The following is a 24,700-nucleotide window of genomic DNA, read 5'->3' as shown; positions in this document are numbered from 1 at the left end:
TGCCTTGCCTACTCTGGGTTTAGCGAACAGTGTAAACAGTGAGACATTCTTGTTTTAATGTCCCTATTTGTCCCTAGCTGACAGTCTTGTGTCAATTCTCCAAATTGTTTTTGTGAAACATGTTCCTTCAGGCAAGAAATTAGGTGCTAAAGTCTTGGCAGTCAATAAAGGTAGGGAGAAAAGGTGAGTACGTTCTCAGTTCAGTTCAGTCACTTAATCATGTCCGACTCTTTGAGACCCCATGGACTGCAGTGCGCTAGGCTTCCCTGTCCATCACCAACTCCCGGAGCTTGCTCAAACTCATGTCCATTGTGTCGGTGATGCCATCCAGCCATCTCATCCTCTGTTGTCCCCTTCTCCTGCCTTCAGTCCTTCCCAGCATCAGGGTCTTTTCCAATGAGTCCATTCTTTGCATCATGTGGCCAAAGTATTGGAGCTTCAGCATCAGTCCTTGCAATGAATATTCAGGACTGAGTACATTCTGAGTCCAGATGTGAGAGCACTCAAGATCCAGGATGGCAGCAGGGTTGTTCTGGTGGGTGAGGAGAAACTAGTATAGCAAACAAGTCACCAAGGTAGTTGGTATCTTTGTTCCCATGGTGCTGGTTCTCAGCCCTGTTACACACTAGGTTTATCTGGAGCACTTTTAAGAAAACACCATTAATTAGGGCCCATCCTCAAAGATTCTTATTTAGTTAGCCTGCAGTGGGACCTGAACATGGTATCTTTTTTAAAAAAGGTCTCATCAGATGATCCTAAACTGCGGCTGGTATTGAGGATCACTGTCCTAGGACCATTTTTTGATCAGATAGCCTCTGCTTTTATATTCATGATGTGTGGGGCCCACAGAGGCTGACAGATTTTCACTGGTGCCTCCTAGATTATTGTTTTCCTGAACCATAGAGTCATACTGGTATAGTTATTTAGTAAGACTTTACAGCAAAGGTAAGTAAATACTTCTTTGCGAATATGACTCTGTCCTGTTAAACCAGGCTGGCCATTTAGTTAACATTTGAGAACTAGCACAAAGAAATTTGTGTTTAAGAGAACAACCAACATCATATTTTTTCTCTCCATTCCCTTCTGATTTCTAATGATTTCAAGGGAAAAGCCTCCATTTTTAGGGAAAAGCTCAGAGGAATGATAGAGAATGATAGATTATCATTTCAAGAATGATGGAGTCTTAACTGGCAAAAAAAGATTTTCTCCCATTTTCTTTTCTATAGGATATTCTAAATTCTTCCTTGTTCTATGAGCCCTGGAAGTCAAATAATCCTGTTAGGACAGTCATCAATAACAAGTAGCTTGTTTCCTTTTTGAAAAATACTGGATCTAAAGAAACAGCATTTACAAATGTACATTTAACCTTAATAGCAAAATAGTACATCATTAGTGTTTAATTTTAAAATGTAGAAAATTGGCTATGCTAAAACTTCAGAATAACTTAAATACCTTTTTTTTTTTTTTAATTTTAGGAAAGCAGAACTAGAAGCAGCTATCAGAAAGAAGATTGAGTTTGAGAGAAAAGCTCTACATATTGTGGAACAGCTTTTAGAAGAGAATATTTCAGCAGAATTCCTAAGGGAGTGTGTATGTATTGATAAATTATTACTTCTATAGTATGTTGTTTTCTTCAGTGGCTAAGTCATGTTGGAGTCTTTGCAACCCCATGTACTACAGCACTCCAGGCTTCCCTATCCTTCACTATCTCCTGGAGTTTGCTCAAACTCATGTCCATTGAGTCGATGATACTGTCTAACCAACTCATCCTCTGCCCTCCTCTTTTTGTTTTGCCTTTCATCTTTCATAGTGTCAGGGTATCTTATAATGAATCAGCCCTTCACTTTAGGTGGACAAAGTATTAGAGCTTTATTTAGCATCAGTCCTTCCAGTGAATACTCAGGGTTGATTTCCTTTAGGATTGACTGATTTCATCTCCTTGCAGTCCAAGGGACTCTAGGAGTCTTCTCCAGCACCACAATTCGGAAGCATCAATTCTATGGCACTCAGCTTTCTTTATGGTCCAACTCTCACATCCATACGTGACTACTGGAAAAAACCATAGCTTTGACTGTATATTGACCTTTGTTGGCAATGTGGTGTCCCTGCTTTTTAATGATGATGTCTAGGTTCGTCATAGCTTTACTTCCAAGGAGCAAGCATCTTGATTTCATGGCTGCAGTCACCATCTTCAGTGATTTTAGAACCCAAGAAAATAAAATCTGCCACTGTTGCCATTTTTTTCCCTGTCTGTTTGCCATGAAGTGATGGGACTGGATGCCATTATCTTAGTTTTTTGAATGTTGAGTTTTAAACCAGCTTTTTCACTCTCCTCCCTCACCCTCATCAAGCGGCTCTTTAGTTCCTCTTTTCTTTCTGCCATTAGGGTGGTATCATCTGCATATCTGAGATTATTGACATTTCTCCCAGCAATCTTGATTCCAACTTGTGATTCATCCAGCCCAGCATTTTGCATGATGTGCTCTGCATATGTTAATTGAGCAGAGTGACAATATACAGCCTGAACATACTCCTTTCCCAGTTTTGAACCAGTCCATTGGTTCCATGTCTGGTTCCAACTATTGCTTCCTGACCTGCATACATGTTTCTCAGGAGGCAGGTAAGGTGGTGGTCTAGTATTCCCATCTCTTGAAGAATTTTCCACAGTTTGTTGTCAAAGGCTTTATTGTAGCCAATGCAGCAGAAGTAGATGTTTTTCTGGAATTCTCTCACCTTTTCTATGATCCAGTGAATGCTGGCAATTTGATCTCTGTTCCTCTGCCTTTTCTAAACCCAGCTTTTACATCTGGAAGTTATCAGTTCATGTACTGTTGAAGCCTAGCTTGAAAGATTTTGAGCATTACCTTGCAAGGATATGAAATAAGCACAATTGTATGTTAGTTTGAATATTCTTTGGCATTGCCCTTCTATGGGATTGGAATGAAAACTGACCTTTTCCAGTCCTGTGGCCACTGCTGAATTTTCCAAATTTGCTGACATATTGAGTGCAGCACTTTAACAGTATCATCTTTTAGGAATTGAAATAGCTGGAATTCCATCACCTCCACAAGCATTGTTCGTAGTAATGCTTCCTAAGGCCCACTTGACTTCACACTCCAGGATGTCAGGCTCTAGGTGAGTGACCACACCATCGTGATTATCTGGATCATTAAGACCTTTTTTATATAGTTCTGTGTATTCTTGCCATCTCTTTTTAACCTTTTCCATTTCTGTTAGGTCTTTGCTGTGTCTGTCATTTATTGTGCTCATCTTTGCATGAAATGTTCCCTTGGTATCTCCAGTTTTCCTGAAGAGATCTCTAATCTTTCCCATTCTATTGTTTTCCTCTATTTCTTTGCATTGTTCATTTAAGAAGGCTTTCTTATTTGCTATTCTTTGGAACTCTGCATTCAGTTGGGCGTGTCTTTCCCTTTCTCCTTTGCCTTTTGCTTTTCTTCTTTTCTCAGCTGTTTGTAAGTCCTCCTCAGACAACCGCTTTGCCTTCTTGGCATTTCTTTTTCTTTGGGATGGTTTTGATCACTCTCTCCTGTACAGTGTTACAAACCTCTGTCCATAGTTCTTCAGACACCCTTATCACATCTAATCCGTTGAATCAATTTGTCACTTCCACTGTGTAATCATAAGGGATTTGATTTAGGTCATACCTGAATGGCTGAGTGGTTTTCCCTGTTTTCTTCAGTTTAAGTCTGAATTTTGCAATAAGGAGTTCGTGATCTGAGCCACAGTCAGCTCCCGGTCTTGTTTTTGCTGACTGTATAGAGGCTCTCCATCTTTGGCTGCAAAGAATATCGTCAGTCTGATTTCAGTATTAACTATGTGGTGATGTCCACGTGTAGAGCCATCTCTTGTGTTTTGGAAGAGGATATTTGCTATGATCAGTGTGTTCTCTTGGCAGAACTCTTGTGAGCTTTTGCCCTGCTTCATTTTGTACTGCAGGGCCAAACTTGCTAGATATTTCAGGTATCTCTTGACTTCCTGCTTTTGCTTTCCAATCCCCTGTGATGAAAAGGACATAGTTTTTTGGTGTCAGTTTTACAATGTTTTGCAGGTCTTCATAGAACATTCAACTTCAGAGTCAGTGGTTGGGGCATAGACTTGGATTACTGTGTTGTTGAATGATTTGTCTTGGAGACAAACCAAGATCATCCTCTCATTTTTGAGATTGCACCAAAGTACTGCATTTCAGACTCTTTTGTGACTATGCGGGCTACTCCATTTCTTCTAAGGGATTCTTGCCCACCATAGTAGACATAATGGTCATCTGAATTAAATTCACCCATTCCTGTCCATCATCACCTGTCCATGATTCCTAAGATGTTGATGTTCACTCTTGCCGTCTCCTGGTTGACCACACCTAATTTGCCTTGGTTCATGGACCTGACATTCCAGGTTCCTGTGCAGTATTGTTCTGCACAGCCTCAGACTGGATACCACCAGACACAGCCACAACTAGGAGACGTCTCCACCTCGGTCCAGCCTCTTCATTCTTTCTGGAACTGTTTCTCCAGTAACATATTGGGCACCCACTGACTTTGGGGGCTCATCTTTCAGTGTCATACCTTTTTGCCTTTTCATACTGTTCATGGGGCTCTCAAGGCAAAAACGCTGAAGTGGTTTGCCACCAGCTTCCCTGGTGACTGAGATGGTGAAGAAACCGTGTACTATGCAGGAGACCTCAGTTTGATCTCTGGGTAGGGAAGATCCCCTGAAGAAGGAAATGACTACCCACTCCAGTATATTTTCCTGGAGAATCCCATGAACAGAAGAGCCTAGTGGGCTACAGTTCATTGGGTTGCAAAGAATCAGACATGACTGACTGACTAACACTTTTATAGTATAAAGTCTTTAAATCTGTGTAACATGAAACTTCCTTGCATTATTGAAATCTTTGAATTTGTTGTCAGTCACACGCTATATAATTTGTGCATTTAAAGATAACTATTACTATTATGCATTCTTTGTTTTGTGACTTTAAAATGTGCTTGAGAGAGGTAACATGCATATTTTATTCCTTAATAGTAGTTCTTTTAACCAGTCTGCTAATCTCACTTGATTTTCATTGCTTTGCACTGCTGACCACCATGTCATTTTTCATAGGCTGTATGTTGTCCTGTTTTAGTAATAGAAAATCATCATTTCTGTTAATGTAATTTCATTAATTTTGATATTTTAAAACCATGAGATACAGATCCCCTATGGTTTAATCAACACATAACGAGAATTATCATTTGCATTAAAAATTTTTTTGTTTTCATTAATGGCTTTATTGCATTAAAAACTTGAAATGTGTGTTATATCCTCATAATCCTTATGAGAAAAAAGAAGTAGAAAATTAAAGCTAGAGCTTTTATTGTAGAAATAATTCTTAGTGTGACTCAGAGATTTTCCTAAACAAGAGGAATATAAATATGACAATATTTAAATTGATATGGGTAACTGCATCAGAATCTCCACACTTGATGACTCTAAAGACAAACCAGAAATGCTAGTTTGTCTCAAGAACTGAGGTTTGTTTGTTGTTTGTTTTTTTATTGAAGTTCCATTAGTTTACAATGTAATGTTAGTTTCCGGTATACAGCAAAGCGTTCAGTTATGCTTGTGTGTGTGTGCGCACATGCATGCTTAGTCACTCAGTCATGTCTGACTCTGCTATAGTTCCCTGTGCTATACAGTAGAGCCTTGTTGTTTGTATATTTTTATATAGTATATATATCATTTATATCTGCAATTAGCACCCTTTTTAACCACCCACTGCCACTCTTGCCATCATTACTGCTTTTCCCAAGTCCATACTCTGTTCCTCTAAGCTCTTGCCTAATTCATGGAGAACACAGCAGACACCTGGATCTTTTTCTCTGCTGCGCTACCTTGCTCACCCTGTCACTTAGCTTACTTAGCCTCACCTTTACTCCTTCTCATCAGAAGAGGGGACATTCTTCTTTGCCTTGACCCATCCTTCCACCTATTGCCCAACTTCATCATCTTCCTCCTCTTCTGAGACCTTTCTTCATCACTCTCTCTCGTACATTTAAACATTCCCCTCTAGCCTACTGACATAGCCAACCCATCATTCTGGGTGGTAGATCTGAGATTATTTGAACAAGAAAATGTCAAAAATATTTGGTGTTAGCTTATTAACTGTCACCTCACTGTTCTGTTTTTTCAGAAGGTAGAAGATTTTGCACAAAAATTTGTTCAGGAGTCACAATGACACCTTTAATATACTTTGTTTATAAGACTGTGCTTTCAGAAATAGGTAAAATTGTATATAATTCTATTTTGTTTATTTTTGAGTAACAGTTTTAAAAATAAAAAATATACTATTAATATTTTCCTTTGGTAAAGCAGTCAGAATAGCATCACCTCTTCCTCCTGCCTCAGAATTATTTCATGAATTGTATAATCCACAAAGATGCATAGTTTACTGTGGCAGAAATTTTGGCAGTTTTATGGGTTTGTGTTTTTTTAAATAATAACTTACATTTTCTAAGTACTTAGACTGTGTCTAGAAGCACTTTTCTAAGTGCTTTTCCTTTATTTTCTCCTCTGATTCTATCAAATCTATGAGATAGGTAAATCAAACCTATGAGATAGGTACTTGTATGATCCCTGTGTTTTCATATGAGATCAATGAGGCCTAAAGAGCTGATAAATAAACTTTTTGAATAATCTGGTAGAGTTAAGTGCCTCTCTCATTTCGTTGTAGGGGAAATTCATCACACCTGCTCACTATAGTGATGTCGTGGATGAGCGTTCTATTATCAAACTCTGTGGCTATCCTTTATGTCAGAACAAGCTAGGAATTGTAAGTAACTTTTTTTTTTAACCTGTAGACTTTTAACTTTCATATTTAGCAAATACCATGTAAAAAGAACAATAAATAAAACTGAGGTCATGAACTAATGATGTGGGTTAGCCAATGATATATATAGATGACTTAATGTTAACCATAAAGTTCATGTTTATTACTTGAATTCTATCGTATGCTATGCTTTCTTTTCTTTAGGTACCAAAACAGAAATACAAAATTTCTACCAAAGCTAATAAAGTCTATGATATTACTGAAAGAAAGGTAAGTTTAAAGATTATTATCAGTGTGGGAGTTAATATTTAATATTATACTAAATGGAATTCTAAATATATCTGTTTAAAATCTTGCCTTTTAGAAAATGACTATGTTAAAAGTTTTTCATTTATAAGTATGTATAGTGTTAAAAATTTTTTTGCTTACACTTTAGTTAGTATGTGAACATTTAAAAATTGCATATTGGCATGAATTCAGGTGAGTGACTCATAGAACAGAATAGAGAGCCAGAAGCAGACTTATACTACTTGCATGGACACTGAACATAAGACATCAGGAGTATCTTAGATCAGTGGAGAAGGGATGGGTTTTTTAATAAATTATACATGTCCAATTATCCATACAGAAAAAATGAAAACTGATAGCTATTAGAGTGTGTATATAAAGATCAATTTTAGGTAGATTAAGAACCTAAATGTAAAAAAATATGTTTTCAGAACTTGGGTTGCAGAGAATTTATTAAATAAGATAGAAAATTATAGACCATAGAGGAAAAACTGATAAATTTTTCTACATTAAAGTAGAAAACATTTGCTCATTAGAAGTTTCTAAAACAAGAGTGAAAAGATAAGCTAAAAATCAGGGGTTATATTTCTCACATATAACTAACCACAGATTCATAACCAGAATGCATCATCTATAAGAAAAAGACAAAATTTAGATAAAAAAATTTTACAGAAGGAACTTGAATGACTAATGAATATGTGAAAAGATGCTCAGCCTTATCATTAATCAGGAAAATAGCAAATTAGAACACACTGAGTTATTTACATTTTTATAGCTCCCAAATTAGTAAAAGTATAAAAATTTGACAACATTAGTGACTGTTTATACTTCTGGTCAAATAAATATTGGTACAACCTTTCTGAGAAACTGTTTGGCAAAGTCATATTTGTTAAAGTCAAATTTATGCATTCTTTGTGACCATTCTATTTTTTGGTATAAACTCTTTCTTGTTTAACCTGTGTACACAAGTACATAGGTGTATGAATGTTCCTTGTGCTAAGTTGCTCAGACATGTCCAACTCTTTTGCAACCCCGCGGACTGTAGCCTGCTGCTTGGTTGCTGAGATGTGTTTGACTCTTTTGCGACCCCATGGACTGTACCTGCCAGGCTCTTCTGTCCGTGGGGTTTTCCAGGCAAGAATACTGGGGTGGGTGGCCATTCATCCTGACCCAGGGATGGAACCTGGGTCTCCTTCATTGCAGGCAGATTCTTTACCATCAGAACTACCAGGGAAGTCCATGAATGTTCCTAGTAGGATAAACACAATACAGTGCATATTCAGTACATAGAATAGAACGTTATTTAGCCTTAAAAAGGAAGGAAATTCTGACACAGCTACAACTGAATGAATTTTGAAGACATTGTTCTAAGTGAGATAAGCCAGTACAAAAGGAAAAACAGTCTATGATTCTACTTATGTAACATAATTGAGAGTAGTCAAATTTATGGAGACAGAAAGTAGAATGGTTTTTGTCACAGGAGATGGAAATGGGGAGTTATAGTTTAATCAGTGTGGAGTCCCAGTTTTGTAAGATGAAAAGAGTTCTGGAGATGGATGATGGTGATAGTTGCAAAATAGTAAGAAGGTACTTAAAGCCACTGAACTGAACACTTAAAAATGTGTAAGATGAAAAAAAAAAAAATGTGTAAGATGATGAATTTTATGTATCATACCACAATTTTTTTAATGTAAAAATTGTAATTAAAAAAAGGTTCATGTAACATGGTAATGGCAACAAAAAAATAACAACTCATTGTCCTTAAACAGTAAATAAAAGGTAGTAATACTTAGGCAATGGAATATAATACACAGTGTAAATGCATACACTATAGCTACATAAATGACTCTGAAAAACATAATGTGGAACAGAATACAAGGATACATAATAATACTCCATTTAAACAAAGTTTAAAAATAGGCAAAACCAAATGTCAGAAGCAAGACTGAAAGAAAGCAAAGGAATGAGTAACACAGAATTTATGATAGTGGTTATCTCTGGGGAATGTGGAGAGCCATGCGATTGGGGAGGGACACAGAAAAGCCTTCAAAGGTACTAAATCTTATTTCTTGGGTGGTCGATTCTTGATTTTTTTTTTCTGTGAACTACATATTTATGTTTTATATTCTCTTCTGTACATAAATTGTATTTCACAATAAGAACAAAATAAGTTGCTTGTTTTAAAATGTTCTTTTCAGTGTTTTTGCAGCAATTTTTGTTATAAAGCATCTAAATTTTTTGAAGCACAAATTCCTAAAAGTCCAGTGTGGGTTCGCGAGGAAGAAAGGTAATTTAAATCATGATGTATATATTTGTTCATGTATTTCTTTATAGTTTTTGAGATATGTAAAGAGTAGGTTAGTTTTCTTTGGAATGCATTCATTATACACATTTTCATTGTGGAGAAATGGTTATATTTCAAGCAGAGCTTTTAAGGATTTTACACTTAAAATCAGAAAGTACATACAGATGTTACTTGTTTTCTATTTTAGCTTTAAGAACAAAATGTACTTTGCTTCCTGCTCTGATAGTTATTTCTATTAATCCTAATAATACAATAATCCTGGGATGAGAATTTTAAATTTTTCCAGAAGGTACAGGATCTTAGATCCAACTGAACTTATACTTTGTTAGGAAACTGTATGTGCATGCCACGTGCTAAGTCGCTTCAGTTGTGTCAAACTCTTTGTAACCCCATTGACTGTTATCTAACATGCTCCTGCATCCATGGGATTTTCCAGGCAAGAATTTTGGAGTGGGTTGCCATGCCCTCCTCCAGGGGATCTCCCCAACTCAGGGATCAAACCCATGTCTCTGTCTCCTGCATTGGTAGAAGGGTTCTTTACCTCTCGTGCCTCCTAGAGAACTGTATCGTTGTTCTGTTACTAAGTCATGTCTTAGTCATGGCTAAGACTCTGCATGTCAAGACTCTTTGCAGTGCCATGGACTGCTTCCCTGTCCTTCCCTCTCTTCCGGAGTTTGCTCAACGTCCATTGAGTGGGTGTTGCTCTCCAACCATCTCGTCTTCTGCCACTCTCTTCTCCTTTTGTCTTCAGTCTTTCCCAGCTTCAGGGTCTTTTACAACGAGTTGGCTCTTCAGATCAGGTGGCCAAAGTATTGGAGCTTCAGCATCAGTCTTTCCAATGAATTTTCAGGGTTGATTTCCTTTAGGATTGACCGGTTTAATCTCCTTGCTGTCCAAGGACTCGAGTCTTCTCTAGCACCGTAGTTCGAAAGTCCAATTCTTTGGCACTCAGCTTTCTTTATGGTCCAGCTCTCACATCTGTACATGACTACGGGAAAAACCGTAGCTTTGACTAGACAGACCTGTGTTGGCAAAGTGGTGTCTCTGCTTTTTATTATGCTGTCTAGGTTGGTCGCAGCTTTTCTTCCAAGGAACGAGCATCTTTTAATTTCATGGCTGCAGTCACCATCTGCAGTGATTTTGGAGCTCAAGAAAATAAAATCTGCCAGTGCTTCCTTCCACTTTTCCCCCATCTATTTGCCTTGAAGTGATGGGACTGGATGCCATGATCTTTGTTTTTTGTATGCCGAGTTTTCAGCCAGCTTTTTCATTCTCCACTTTCATCCCCATCAAGAGGCTTTTTAGTTCCTCTACACTTTCTACCATTAGAGTGGTGTCATCTCCATATCTGAGGTTGTTGATATTTCTCCTGTCAGTCTTGATTCCAGTTTGTGATTCATCCATCCTGGCATTTCTCATGATGTACTCGGCATATAAATTAAATAAGCAGAGTGACAATATACAGCCTAATTGTACCCCTTTCCCAGTTTGGAACTAGTCAGTTGTTCCATGTGAGGTTCTAACCATTACTTCTTGACCCACATATAGATTTCTCAAGTAAGGTGGTTTGGTATTTCCATCTCTTTAAGAATTTTCCAATTTGTTGTGATCCATACAGTCAAAGGCTTTAGCAAAGTCAATGAGTCAGAAGTAGATGTTTTTCTGGAATTGCCTTGCTTTCTCTGTCATCCAAAGTATCTTGGTAATTTGATCTCTGGTTCCTCTGCCTTTTCTAAATGCAGCATGTACATCTGAAAGTTTTCAGTTCACCACTGCTGAAGCCTAGCTTGAAGGATTTTGAGCATAACCTTGGTAGCATGCAAAATGAACACAATTGTACAGTATTTTGAACATTCTTTGGCATTACCCTTCTTTGGGATTGGAGTGAAAACTGACCTTTTCCAGTCATGTGGCCATTGCTGAGTTTTCCAAATTTGCTGACATACTGAGGGCAGCACTTTAACAGCATCATCTTTTAGTATTTAAAATAGCTTAGCTGGAATTCCATCACCTCCACTAGGCTTGTTTGTAATAATGCTTTCTAAGACCCACTTGACTTCAGACTCTAGGTGAGTGACCACTTCATCATGGTTTTGGGGTCATTAAGGTCTTTTTTGTGTAGTCTTTCTGTACATTCTTGCCACCTCTTCTTAATCTCTTTGCTTCTGTTAGGTCCTTACCATTTCTGTCCTTTATCATGCCCATCCTTACGTGAAATGTTCCCTTGGTATCTCTAATTTTCTTGAAGAGATCTCTAGTCTTTCCCATTCTATTTTTTTCCTCTGCTTCTTTGCACTCTTCATTTAAGAAGGCTTTCTTATCTCCTTGCTGCTCTCTAGAACTCTGCATTCAGTTGGTTATTTCTTTCCCTTTCTCCTTTGCTTTTTGCTTCTCTTCTTTCCTCAGCTATGTGTAATGCCATTCAGACAGCCACTTTGCCTTCTTGTATTTCTTTTTCTTTGGGATGGTTTTGGTCACTGCCTCCTGTACAGTGTTATGAACCTCTGTACATAGTTCTTAATTCAGTACTAAAGTTAAAAAGTTCTAATTTATTTAATTAGAGCTAATTTATTTAGTTTAGTAATTTACTTATTTCTAATTTGTTTTCTAATTTATTTAATTTATTAAATAATTATTTGTTTAATTTATTAAATCTTTATTAAAAGTCAGTATAACATTTTATAAATTTTAAAAAGCCAATTTAAAGAGTCATTTTTAGCAAAAAAAAGTTTATAGACATTCATGGGTTGTTGCATTTTGAGAAATGTTTGAACATTTATAACATTTTAGTAGTTGCTGAATTTGAAAGAGAATTCATCACTGAAGGGAAGTTGACATAATAATGTTAAAAAGGAAACAAAAATTATTGTTATGTATCTATACAAAGGCTTAAATTAATAAGATAATGTCTCAAGTAATTCATGTTTGATAGAGAATATTATAACACAAGGCAGTGTTATTTGAGGTAAAATAAGATATATGCTAAATAATCTTACTGGATACTCAAGTAACATCACTACTGTATGTTCACCTAGCATCAGTTGTACTGGTGACAGTAGCTTTGTTTGCAGACACCTTTGTTTGCTGATCCAAATCTATGTGGTTTGGAATATGCTCAATATTCTACAATGTGGCCTTTGTTAGTTGAATTAAACATTGTAGAGACTAAATTGCTCATCATTTCTCTGCCAGCCTGACTTTCTTATTTGGGGATAAAAGATTGTAGCATTGTCCAAACTTTCTGGAAACTTATGAGCACCTTTTTAACTATCATTTTTTCTCTTAATATTTTTTCTAAATTTCTTTCACCAGAGCTGCCATTGCCTCCTCAGTTGTAATGAGAGCAACAATATTACATTTCCCAGTGTTCAAACTGATGTTTGCTTGAGTTCTTAGTTTTGCTTCCAGAGATTTTTTTTCTACTTCTTTAAGTTAGTGCACTCATTTAGTCCATCCACATATATGCTTCAAAACCATTTATCAAAGCACCTTTCCTGTCATCTCTGTTTTCTTCAGATATAGTTATTGGTACTTCCTTTAACTAATTTTAAAAAGTTCCTTCCTCTAACTTTTTCCCAAAATCACCATCCTATCTTCAGAATGCCTACTTTTTTCCCAAAATATGAAGCTCTGTCACTTTATGTTTATGGTTCTTGAAATTCTACTTTATATACCCTTCACTACCTCACTAAAATGAAAGATGAAAATGCCCTTGGTTTTTTTTTTGAAACTTACCAACTTAATTTACATTTAAAGTGTGTAGGGACTTTCCTGGTCCAGCCCTCTGTGCTTCCAATGCAGGGGGGTGCAGGTTCCATCCCTGCTCTGGGAACTAAGACCTGCATGCTGCACAGCTCAGCCAAAAAATAAAAACAAGTAGGTAGGTACAGTAGTGTACTCTTACTACCCAGCAGGATGCACATGTGTCTGCTTGTGCACACACGTGTGTGAAAGCCAACCTCTGTGGTTAAGTTTCAATCTCTTTGGGATGGCAAAACAAATACACCTGAATGAAACAAATTTGACTCATTCTAATGGGCACGTGTAATGTAAGTTAGTGAGGTTAAAACACCGCATAATGAAAAACTTGAAGCAGAGATGAGAAAATAAACTCACAGGAGTAGGTTGGGTATCGAAAATAGTGAGAACATTAACTCATTTGAAATAAGGGATGTATTGGGGAAAAAATAGAAAATGATAGATATCAAGGGGCCAAGCTGAGTTTGGTATGTAGTCAAGAGCTGGGGAGCCACTGAACATTTTTTAATAGAATTTAGTCTGGCATTGGTATACAAGATGAATTAAAGGATCACAATGAGAGAACTGAAAGGGTCCTTAGAGATAATTTAATCCAACTTCATTATCACACAAGATCAGAAAGAGTTAGTGTATTCCTGAAGCTAGTGATAGATTCTGAACAAAGCTAGGATTCTTTCTTGATTGTAAGTAACCAGTGAGCAATTTATAAATATACAATTATTACATTTTACATAGTGTAACTGTAGCCCTTATTTATGTATAATAGTTGTCTGTATACCATGTCAATATTTTTCATAACTGGATGCATCAGTGTTACCTTAATTTCTAAATTCTTAGAGGCAAACATTATGTCAGTTTATTTAATCCACTAGAGGTCACTGTTTTTTCACAAAAAATGTTTGGTATTTTTATGTGTGCTAATGATCAGAACTCTGGAATTCAATATTTTCTTAAAAAGCTTGTCTAGATATTGTACGTATAAGCTTTACAGAAATGTATTTTAAAGGAAGTCTTTTCACATAGGTTATGAATGTTACACCCCATAGCATATCTTTTAAAGGCAAAAAATGGCTTTTTTAAAAAAAAAAGCTAACATTTAGTATTTAATACAGAGATATTTTTATTGGTTTTGAATGAGTTGTAATAAATAAGCTATGTCACCATAATTGCAAGTTATAATTTTATTAATATTGCTATTTTCATTATAATTTAAAAATAATAAATTTGAAAATCCATTCAAGAATTAGATATTTTATTGTAATGACTTCCAAAATCTTTTCTTAATTGAAATATAGTTGACATATAGTGTTATATATTAGGCTCAGATGTACTCGTGGTGATTTGATAATTGCATACATTATGGAATGGTTACCATAATAAGTCCAGTAACCATCTGTTCCCATACAAAGTTACTACAGTATTATTGACCATATTCCTTATGCAGTACTTTACATCTCCGTGGCTTATTTCTTTTTAACTGGAGGTTTGTACTTCTTAATCCCCTTCACCTATTTCATCGACACATACACCCCTCTCCCTTCTGGCAACCACTTGTTTCTTCTCTGTATTCATGAACGATTTCCAGAATTTTTGACCATTTTACCTTATCCAACACATACATAGAACTGAAGAAAAAGTTTTATGAAATCATTTTTATCCTCCCTACCTTGAAAACCTGTTATTTTCTACTCTGTTGCTTTTTTTGAAATGCTGGTAGCAACCTCCTTAATTGGTTGGTCCTAATCTGCAGAGCACTGTTTTGTTGAATCCATCTTAGGATTTTAGTATTGTTATACTCTAGGAAAGTCTTATCAGCATTGAACCTCATTTTCCTCATTTGTAAAGTAGAAACTTGCATTTAACCTTAGATCCCTTTCATTTTAACGTTTTACAGTTCTAAGTCAGTCACTGCTGCTATAGTTGAAAGTTTTCTGGATAAGAATTGTCTCATTTATAAAAATGATGAAAATTAAAAATATCAGCATAAGCCTAGGGAAATTTATACTACCTTTTAGGGAAGTCTGTCTCATTTAAGAGTTTAGAATAAAAGTTACTGACTTTAAATAGTTAAAATTCTTTAGTCTTGTAGAAGGCTGATAAAAGACTGAATTAAAGTTTTTATATTATGAATAAAAACCAAGAATATTTTATATTTTATAGTATGTCCCAAACAACTTGAAATTTACATATTCAGAGACACGATGATCTTACCATTTGTCAATAGAATGTTAAATTTGACTCAATTTGGTTTTTCTTACATTATTGTGAAAGCTAATGTTAATCTATCTACCAGATTCTTAAATACTAAAGCCTATATTATCTCCTAAAATGTATAAAATATTATTTTGTACCATAATAAACTCACTACCACCTTGGTAAAAATGTATAAAGCAGCTTAGGAAAAATTTAGACAAATTCATGAATTCTAGCTCCATATTTCTATTAAGGCTTTAGAGTCAGAAAGGGTCTTACAGGTTTTGTGTTCCCTCTTTTTCGTTATTTAAGGTAAAAATATCTGGAGTATGTCTTGAATGTCGTGGACAGCAGCAGTGCTTTACACAGAAAGGCTCCTGATGCCCTGTCAGAGACAAAACATTGACCTAGATGGCCTGGGTCATGACACAGTGTGAGGTTTCACATGTTGTGAGTTAGAAAATTTTCACACACTTGGTGGCCAGAACCAGACCACATACAGTTTTGTTCCTGAGACAGCATGCTCCTTTAGGTAGTAATATTATATAGTTTTATAAATATTATATATTTATAAACCCTGTCGTTAACCGGAGGCTCTGACAAGTCTTTGAAGGAGGGAAGCTTCTAAAATTGTAATTAAAAAATCAGGAGTTAAAGCTAAAGAGGAAAGACAAATGTTTAGAATCAAAGTTTGATTTAAAAGATGAAATTGGGGTAAATGGTTAATGCTGACAGAGCTGAAAGCGCCATCATGTGGCCCAGCGTAGGGGGTTTTCACACATGTTTCTTGGCAATAAACATGGTATAATCTCAGAGGTGCGGAAGCCTAAAACCTCTGCAGAACAACTTCTATAACCTCTTCCTGAACAGTCACCTCTGTTGCTTGGTAGACAGAATAAAAACTTTCTGAAACAGCTTTTAACATATTTGAAAAACTCCCACCACAGGAGGGAATTGCAGTCTGCTCCTTCCGTTGGTTTATTTATAATAATTCTAAGTGATATATACACACACACATCAAGGTCTTTTGGTGTGCTTTTTCTAGTTTTAGACTTACTTTGGTAAAGTTACAGTTAATCATCTAATTTATAATTTAGTGAAAATAATATGTCTATGGAGAACCAGCTTGAAAGTATTCTTTAACATGGTTACTTATTTTTAAAATTGAAATTATCTCGGTTAAATGTCTCAGGACAACATAAACTTGAAGGGAATGGAAGGTACCTAGATTGAAGAGAAATGGTATTTTTAACAAAAAGCTTTTGAATTTCATCTAAACATAAAAGAAAGAACAATGTGACTTGGTACCTTGTTTCTAAAACAGCTCATAGCAAAAACCAAAGTTTTATATGGAATCTTTTGTCCTCATTAAACTCAATTTTAGTTTATTTTAGTGTCAGGTACCACTCGCCCTTTTATAGATTGGAAATCAGAGTATTAAGTTCATTCCTAAAGCATCTAGAAACAATGTTCAATATAGTTTTCTTTACAAGAAGTCAGAAAACTGAAACGAGAGAGGAAAATAATGAAGTATATTGAATTCATGTGGGAGGGGTTATGTAAAGACAGTTTCATCACAACTTTGGGGGTTCCTTTTTCTGGCTTTAATTAGAGGCAACATGTTAGAACTTAGGCTTTGAAAGACCTAAATTCAAATCTTAGATTTACTGCTTGAGACATGTAGTGATCTTGGGAACCCCCTTAAGGATCACTTTACTCCTCAGAGCTTCAGTTTCCTCATCTATAAAAATAAAGTTGTGAGTTATGTGAGGATCAAATGATATAATATATGGAGCCACGTAGCAGAAAATGTGGGAGAATGAAAAGGTCCTGGAGATGGATGGTGATAGTTGTGCAATAATGTAAATGTACTTGATACCACTGGACTGTTGCTAAAACAGTTTAAATGGCCAGTTTTATGTTTTATATATATATATATATATATATATATTCTTTTTTTTAACCACAATTTTAAAAACATTTACCACATAAAAAGCACTCAGTATATGCTAATTTCCCCCATTCATTAGAGATTGCGTTTTCTTTTAATTCTTAGTGTTTTTCTCAAAAAATATCAAGTTGCATTGCTGGAGATGTCTCATAGGACTACTTAAATTATCTTAATGATTTAGAATAATGTGTACATTTGTATTACTCTTGATTCAGCCATACTTGGACCTTATTCTTATTTGGAACTATTCTGCCTCCACGATCTTGAAATAAGAGCTTCCCGTCTCTGACCACAACCTCTATCTCATCTACAGCTGTCACTCCTGAGTGTGCTCTGTGACCTCATTGTGACCTTCTGTCTCTACCTTAGCTCTGTTCTTCTAGGGTGGGAGACCCTCATTAAATTTGTTTTCTTGAGCTCCATGGTAAGCAGTTATAATATCATCCTCTCAAACAATCCCAGATTCTTTCTCCCTTAGCCTTCTACCGTGTCCACCTTCCCAAAATTCAGTCATCCTTTTTTTCCTGTTTCTCAAGATTATTAGGTAAAATTCTCAAATAAGACCATTAGCACTTTAGATACGCTGTCTCATTTATTTCAATCCTCACAACATACTCGGGAAGTGGTACCCATTTTACGGATGGTGAAACTGAGGCTTTAGCGACTCACTCAAGAACACTTAGCTCATGTATATAGATTTGGGACTTAAATCCAGATTTATCTGGCGCCAAAGCCTACACTCCTGTGGCCCTGTTCCAGTTGATTCTCTCTAGTCTCAACAGTGTGCTCACATGTTTCTTCTTTCTTAATGACTATGATATGTTCAGACCTTTTCTCCTCTCCTTAAGTGTTGAAGCCCCCCACCCCCAACTCCTAGTAGATACAACCTACTACTTAAGTGAAATGATTAAGGACATCCACCAGGATCTCCTTCATTATTTTCTTCATATACTCTCTCATTTCTCTGCCTCCTCATTGCAAATATAGTACCCTGTATGTTCCCGATTCTATTCTCCTCTCACCAAGGATTTGTGATTTATTCCTATTTTCTTCCTTTTGCAAACCCTTCCTTTAATTCTTCTTCCTCTACTTTAAAAAGGAAAAAAAAAAAATCTGAAAATTATTCTTTAGATTTAGCAACACTGGTAATTTGTGATCTTAGCAAGAGCCACTTTAGTAGAGTAATGCATACAGATATCAGGAGGCAGAGGGCTGAGGACTGAAGAGGAGATAATGGAATTGGAAGTGATGGGTGTAGCTTTCTTTAAAGAAGTCTGTCAGTGAAAGGGGAGAGGGTTATATGGCTCAAGGACAGAGTTGTTTTCTATGTGTGTGTATATGTGTTTTTTATGTGTTTTTTTTTTTTAAGAAATAGGCTAGATTTAACCTTGGTAACTTACTAAAAGGAAAGAGAAAAAAGGGAGAGGTTTGTGGAGGTTCAAAAGGGAGGGGATATATGTATACCTCTGGCTGATTCATGTTGAGGTTTGACAGAAAACAACAAAACTCTGTAAACCAATTATCCTTCAATTAAAAAAAAAAAGAAATTAACAACCAGTCCAGAAATAAAAAGTGAAAAGAAAAAAAAAAAAAAAAACCTCCCTGTAAAATTCATAGGATTCATTTCAAACACCTTTACATATAAACTGTATTGTTCTTTAGAGACACAGCTGAATCTGAAGCTTGTCATCATTGGCTCAGCAGGAAGTTTTTCTTCTCTTAATTTCCTGTAGCAACTCATCTCTCAGGGTACTTATTACATATTCTGTTGAATTATACGGTGCAAGAGTGCAGTTCTTGTGAGCCACGCTGGCTGGGTTGATACCTGGGCTTACCACTTACCAACTGTGTGACTTTCTGCACGCTCCTCAGTCTTTCAGTACTCAGCCTTTTTATCTGTAACGTGGGATGACAGCAGTAGCCACATCATTCTCATGAGGATGGTTACTTGTAAATCTCTCAGAATGTGCATTTTCCTCCTACTAAATTGTAATGTCCTTAAAAATAGAAACTTATTCTTTATATTATTTAACATACCCAGTATAGTCCATGTGTATAGTATTTCAGAATTTTATTTTTGGAGGAATTTGTTGAGTGATGGAATATACCCTGTATTTACAGGTTAGCCATTTAGTTAGTACAAGAATCTAGTTGAGAATCACTGTGTCTATACACATTTTTTTCCCCTACACTGATACTCATATCCCGGTGTAGGACCAAATGCCAGACAGCTGCATAGTACTGGACCTTGATAATTTTAGCCTAGGAGACTTGGGCGAGGATGTGGGATAGGAAGAGTGAGAAAACTACAAATGGAAGTGGGAGGAAGTAGTCAACAGGCAATAAAACACTCTGTTGTAGACGTTAGCATATTATTTAGTATGCTAAAAAAGCTCTTAATGGGAGTTATAAATATCCGCTGGAGTAGTCAAGACTTGTCACCATCCAAGCAGTGTCATTTGTTTTCTTTGAGTAACACCGAACCAAGGTAGCTCTTGTGACTAGAGTTTTCATGAGTGGGAAGAAGCAGGGTAAACAGGATCATTTGGATGATTGCAAAAGGACACGCCTTGATTGACTGAAGGACTAAGGAAAGGAAAAAATAGATTAAATTTTTATTCTCAGGGAACTCTCTGATTATTGCCTTATTTTGTCTTTTTCTTCTGAATTTTTTATTATTGGTCTTGGGGGAATTTCTGAACTGTAGGGGAATCTCTCGAACAGGAATGTATGCTCATGGGTGGTTCTTAGACGTTTAATGGGAAAGAGTAACTTGATCAGCTAGCAGTGCCTCCCATAACTAAGGAGAGGACTGGCAATGAATCCATCCCCTACAGTGCCTTGTATGCTAAACAAAAGATGAATGGATTATCTAGGCAATATATGATTGATGCTATGATGTTTAATTATATAGAATAATACTTTCAACTCTGATGTTTTTGATTGGCAGCCTTTAAATGTCATAACTCAAATGACTTCTGATTCCATATATCTATTTAGTTTCACTTTTTAAAATAGAAATTCTTTGCACTATTACCTTCATTGCAGCCCTATTTTTCCTTTTAAATGGAGTTTATGTTCAGTGACTTAGTTTCTCTTTAGTGCACATCTGTTTCCTTGTACTAACTCTTCTTTTTTCCTATTAACTGACTTTGTTTTCTAGAGCAATTTTAGGGTCACAGCAAAATGGAGAGGAAGACACAGAGATTTTCCCATAAAGCCCCTGCCCACACACATGCCTAACGTGCCCTACTATCAGTATCCCCCATCAAAGTGAGCCTACATAGATGAGCCTACATTGACACATAATTATCACCCACACCCATGTTTACACTAGGGCTCACTCTTGGTGAACAGTTTGGGGTTTGGACAAATGTATAATGATTTGAAGATACCGTTACACTATCATACAGAGTAGTTTTATAGCCCTAACAATCCTTTGTGTTCTACCTATTCATCTCCTACTCTCAAACTTACATAACCGCTTATCTTATTACTGTCCCAATAGCTATACCTTTTCTAAATGTCATATAGTTGGAGTCCTATATAGTATGTAGTCCTATACAGTATGTAGCCTTTTCAAACTGGATTCTGTCACATAACACGTTTAATTTTTTCCCTGTTTTTTCATAATTTGGTGGCTCTTGTCTTCTTAGCACTGAATAAAATTTCATTGTCTGAATTTACTGTAGAATTTATCCATTTACCTACTGAAGGATGTCCTGGTTGCTTCCAAGTTTTGACATATATGAATAGAGCTGCTGTTAGCATAGCATACTGGTTTTTGTGTAGACATAAGTTTTCAACTTCTTTGGGTAAATACTGCAGTGTGTGGTTTCTGTATTGTGTGGTAAAGAGTATGTTTAGTTTTTGTAAGATGTCTCCAAGATGTCTTCCAAAGTGATTGTACCATTTTGCATTCCCACCAGCAATGAATGAGAATTTCTTTTTCTTCACATCCTTACCAGCATTTGATAGTGTTCTGTCTGAATTCTGGCTATAATAGGTGTTCAGGAATATCTCATTATTTTATTTGCCACTTCTGATGTCACATGAGGTGGAGCATCTTTTCATATGCTTGTGTGCCATCTGTATATCTGCTTTGGGGAGCTCTTGGGTGCATGTCTTAGTCTGTTCAGGCTGGTACAACAAAATGGCATGGACTGGGTAGCTTATAAGCAAGAAGAATTTCTTCTCACAGCTATAGAGATTTTAAATCTGAGATCAGGGTGCCAGTGTGATTGGGTGAGGACCTCTTCTGGGTTGAAGACTTCTGGTTTTGGCCTCACGTGGTAGGATGGGGATTTCTCTGGCCTCACTTATAAAGACACTAATCTTATTGCCCCTGTGACCTAATCACCTCCAAAGGGCTCACCTCCTAATACTGTCCCATTGAGTTAGGATTTAACATATGAATTTGGTGATGAGGGGACACAAACATTCAGACCTTTTGATCTTATTGGTGGTCTGGATTTTGGTTATTCCTAAAGATGTATAGTGATGTCTCTTTGTTTTGTTTGTTTTTCCATTATTTTTTAAATTTGCATTTCCCTGATGAACTATGGTGTAGAGCATCTGTTCATATACTTATTTATCATCTGTTTCTCTTCTTTGGTGAGGTATCTGTTAAGGTCTTGGGCCCATGTTTTAATTGAGTTTGTTTTCTTGTTGAGTTTTAAGTGGGCTTTGATATTTTGGATAACAGTCTTTTATTAAATATGTCTTTTGCAAATGTTTTCTCCTAGTCTGTGTCTTATATTTTTATTCTCTTGACAGTATTTTTCACAGAACAGAAACATTTAATAAAGTCTGACTCATCAATTCTTTTTTCATGGATCATGCCTGAGTATAAGGTCTCTGTCTAGAATAATTTTTTTGCACGTGGAACATCATTTTTTGAAACGACTGTATCTTCTCCATTGTGTTGCCTTTACTTCTTTGTCAAAAACCTATTGACTGTATCCATGTGGGATGCTTCTGGCCTCTCTGTTTTTTCCCACTGATCTTTCTTGTCTCTTTTTCACCAGTGCCACACTGCCCTGTCTTGATTACTGTAGTTTTTTTTTTTTTCTTCTTCTTTCGATTACTGTAGTTTTATAGTAAGTCTTGGAGTCAGGAAGTGTCACTCTCCGACTTTGTTCTTCTTCAGTATTGTGTTAGCTATTCTGGGTCTTTGCCTCTCCATAAAAACTTTAGGATCAGTTTGTCGATATCCATGAAATAATATGCTGGGATTTTGATTGGAGTTACATTGAATCTGTAGATCGAGTTGAGAAGAACTGACTCCTTGACAAGACTGAATCTGTTGGTAAATACGTAGAATACTGATCCATTTATTTAATTCTTTGTAGTTTTTAGAATGTACTTTTTCTGAGTACTTCTGTAGTACTTTACAGAGTTTTCATATTCTCTTGAACTCATTTGCTGTTGTATTGGTTCCTTTTGTACTTGGGTTTGTAAGAACTTTTTCCTCCTGTTTTTGATATCCTTGATGCCCAGCTAAATGTGATTTTGATATTATAAGGCAAAATTTTCCTAGAGTTAAATCACCTGACCTACATACCTCACAACAATGCTGCAGTACAACTGCTTTATCAATTAAGGCAAAAAGTCTTACTGACTATATAAACAAAATACAGGAGAGTTATAATAATCTCTGCCCTCAACAAGCTTGTAGTCTAGTTAAGAAACTAGACTTAAACATATGAAAAGCAAGACATTTAGATAAAATTTCTGTATTAGGTCATAGAAGAGTACATGATTAATGTGTATTAACTGTAAAGACAATGATGACTGAAATTTAGAGAAGGGAGAGATTTACTTTAGCAGGTTAGTGAGGGAAACTCTTTGAGCTTGTAGAACTTAGTCCAGAAATATGAGAAAATTTGGATAAAAAAGATTAATCCAGATTTCTTGTGGATGAGTTTTACAATATGTTGTCATTTATATTTTTTCTTAAAAAATTTTATATAAAAAAATTTAAACTGTTTCCTTTTTGTTATGTTGTCTATGCAAAGTGGTTATAATGAACCACTTTCAAGTGTTTGACATATCAGGGCTTTCAATTTTTTATTCCTGTGTTCTTGTTACAGACATCCTGATTTTCAGCTGCTACAGGAAGGACAAAGGTATGGTTGAATCAGTATCATTTACCTTCTGTATATTCATGTTAATAGAAACATTAAGAGTAAACCAGGTGATATGAACTCTTGGACTTCCTGTGCTGGTGCATTATGTAAGTGCCCATTCTAGCCCACACAAAGAAATATTTGCCTTGTACAGCTTTTTTTCTTTTGTGATGGTAAGATGATGTGTTTGATCTGTATGATTTACTGTACAGCTGTTCCTACCAAGGAAGTCTAATTGAACCTGTTGAAATACGACACAAACACAGCTTCCATCTGAGATACTGTGTTTCTTTGTCAACCAAATTATGCCAATTACATTTGTTGAAAGGTTTTTATGGCCTTATTTTGTAGAATTTCAAAACATTAATGTATCAGTTATTTAATTATTTGAAAGAGTGTTTAAAGCATTAATAGAAATTCTGAGTTTTTTTTCCCCTAAACTTTCCTAGTGACATTGCTTGTCCAGCCATGATCATCTCTCAAAACATACCGTTTTATCTTCCAGAGTAAATTTTCCTGGTTATAACTTAATAACCTTAGTTATATGGAATTGAACACAAGTGAGATACTCTTTTAATTGATATAAATCTTCAATTTATGGGTTTGAAATAGTAAAGAAAAATATAATTAATTACCTTACAATTTCAAGAGAAAGTATACATGAAAATTTAGTTCTAAGTTTTTTGAAATTGTACTTCAGTTACAGTAGACAGTTCATGACTGTCTAGGCTAAATTCTAGCTTAAAAACTATTACCTGATACTGAATAAACTTACTATCTTTTTTTCTCCATTTCCATCCAGAACCTTGTTTTCAACTCTGCTTTTATTCTTCTTTTATACTTTCCCCAAGCATGCTTTTTTGTTTATTGCTGAATTATTTTATCTCATTTTAAAAACCTTTTTAAAAATTGCAATAGCCACTTTTGGAGAGCAGTTTTAAGTTTACGGAAAAATTATGTGAAAAGTAGAATTCCTATATACCTTTTCATGACTCTTCCAGTACTTCTTGACCCAGAATCCTTCCCATCCTGCCCTTTTAAAGTTCTGTTTTGTGCATTTGCTTAAGGTTAATTGATCTCCTCCCCTCATCTGTCTCAAGTTTGTATAGACAACGCTTCTCTTTGCCTTTACTCTTTCATATTTTTAATCTTTTATAAACCTAATCTGAAAATTAAAGTAACATAATCAAAGGGAAAACTGTTGTCTTTATTATCCTTGTGTCTTAATTCTGGACTTTCAAGTATCTTTCATT

At 35.8% G+C, this 24,700-nt stretch overlaps 1 protein-coding gene across 6 annotated transcripts in view; it reads left to right on the top strand.

The window, feature by feature from the left end:
- RPAP2 (RNA polymerase II associated protein 2) overlaps positions 1-24,700 on the top strand; it is a 100,240-nt gene that overhangs the window by 4,634 nt on the left and 70,906 nt on the right. For all 6 annotated transcript variants that reach the window (XR_009689111.1, XM_061121383.1, XM_061121382.1 and 3 more), the window contains exons 3-7: positions 1,476-1,590; positions 6,728-6,826; positions 7,028-7,093; positions 9,310-9,398; positions 23,412-23,447. Coding sequence is in view for 5 of the 6 variants with exons in the window: in XM_061121383.1 (XP_060977366.1) it covers positions 1,476-1,590; positions 6,728-6,826; positions 7,028-7,093; positions 9,310-9,398; positions 23,412-23,447 (405 nt within the window). In the remaining variant the exon portion in view is untranslated. The remainder of the gene's footprint in view (positions 1-1,475; positions 1,591-6,727; positions 6,827-7,027; positions 7,094-9,309; positions 9,399-23,411; positions 23,448-24,700) is intronic.

This window comes from Dama dama, chromosome 20 (assembly GCF_033118175.1).
Source record: "Dama dama isolate Ldn47 chromosome 20, ASM3311817v1, whole genome shotgun sequence".
Taxonomy (NCBI): Eukaryota; Metazoa; Chordata; class Mammalia; order Artiodactyla; family Cervidae; genus Dama; species Dama dama.
Note: the sequence above shows the minus strand (reverse complement) of the source record. Positions and strands in the feature narration are given on the sequence as shown.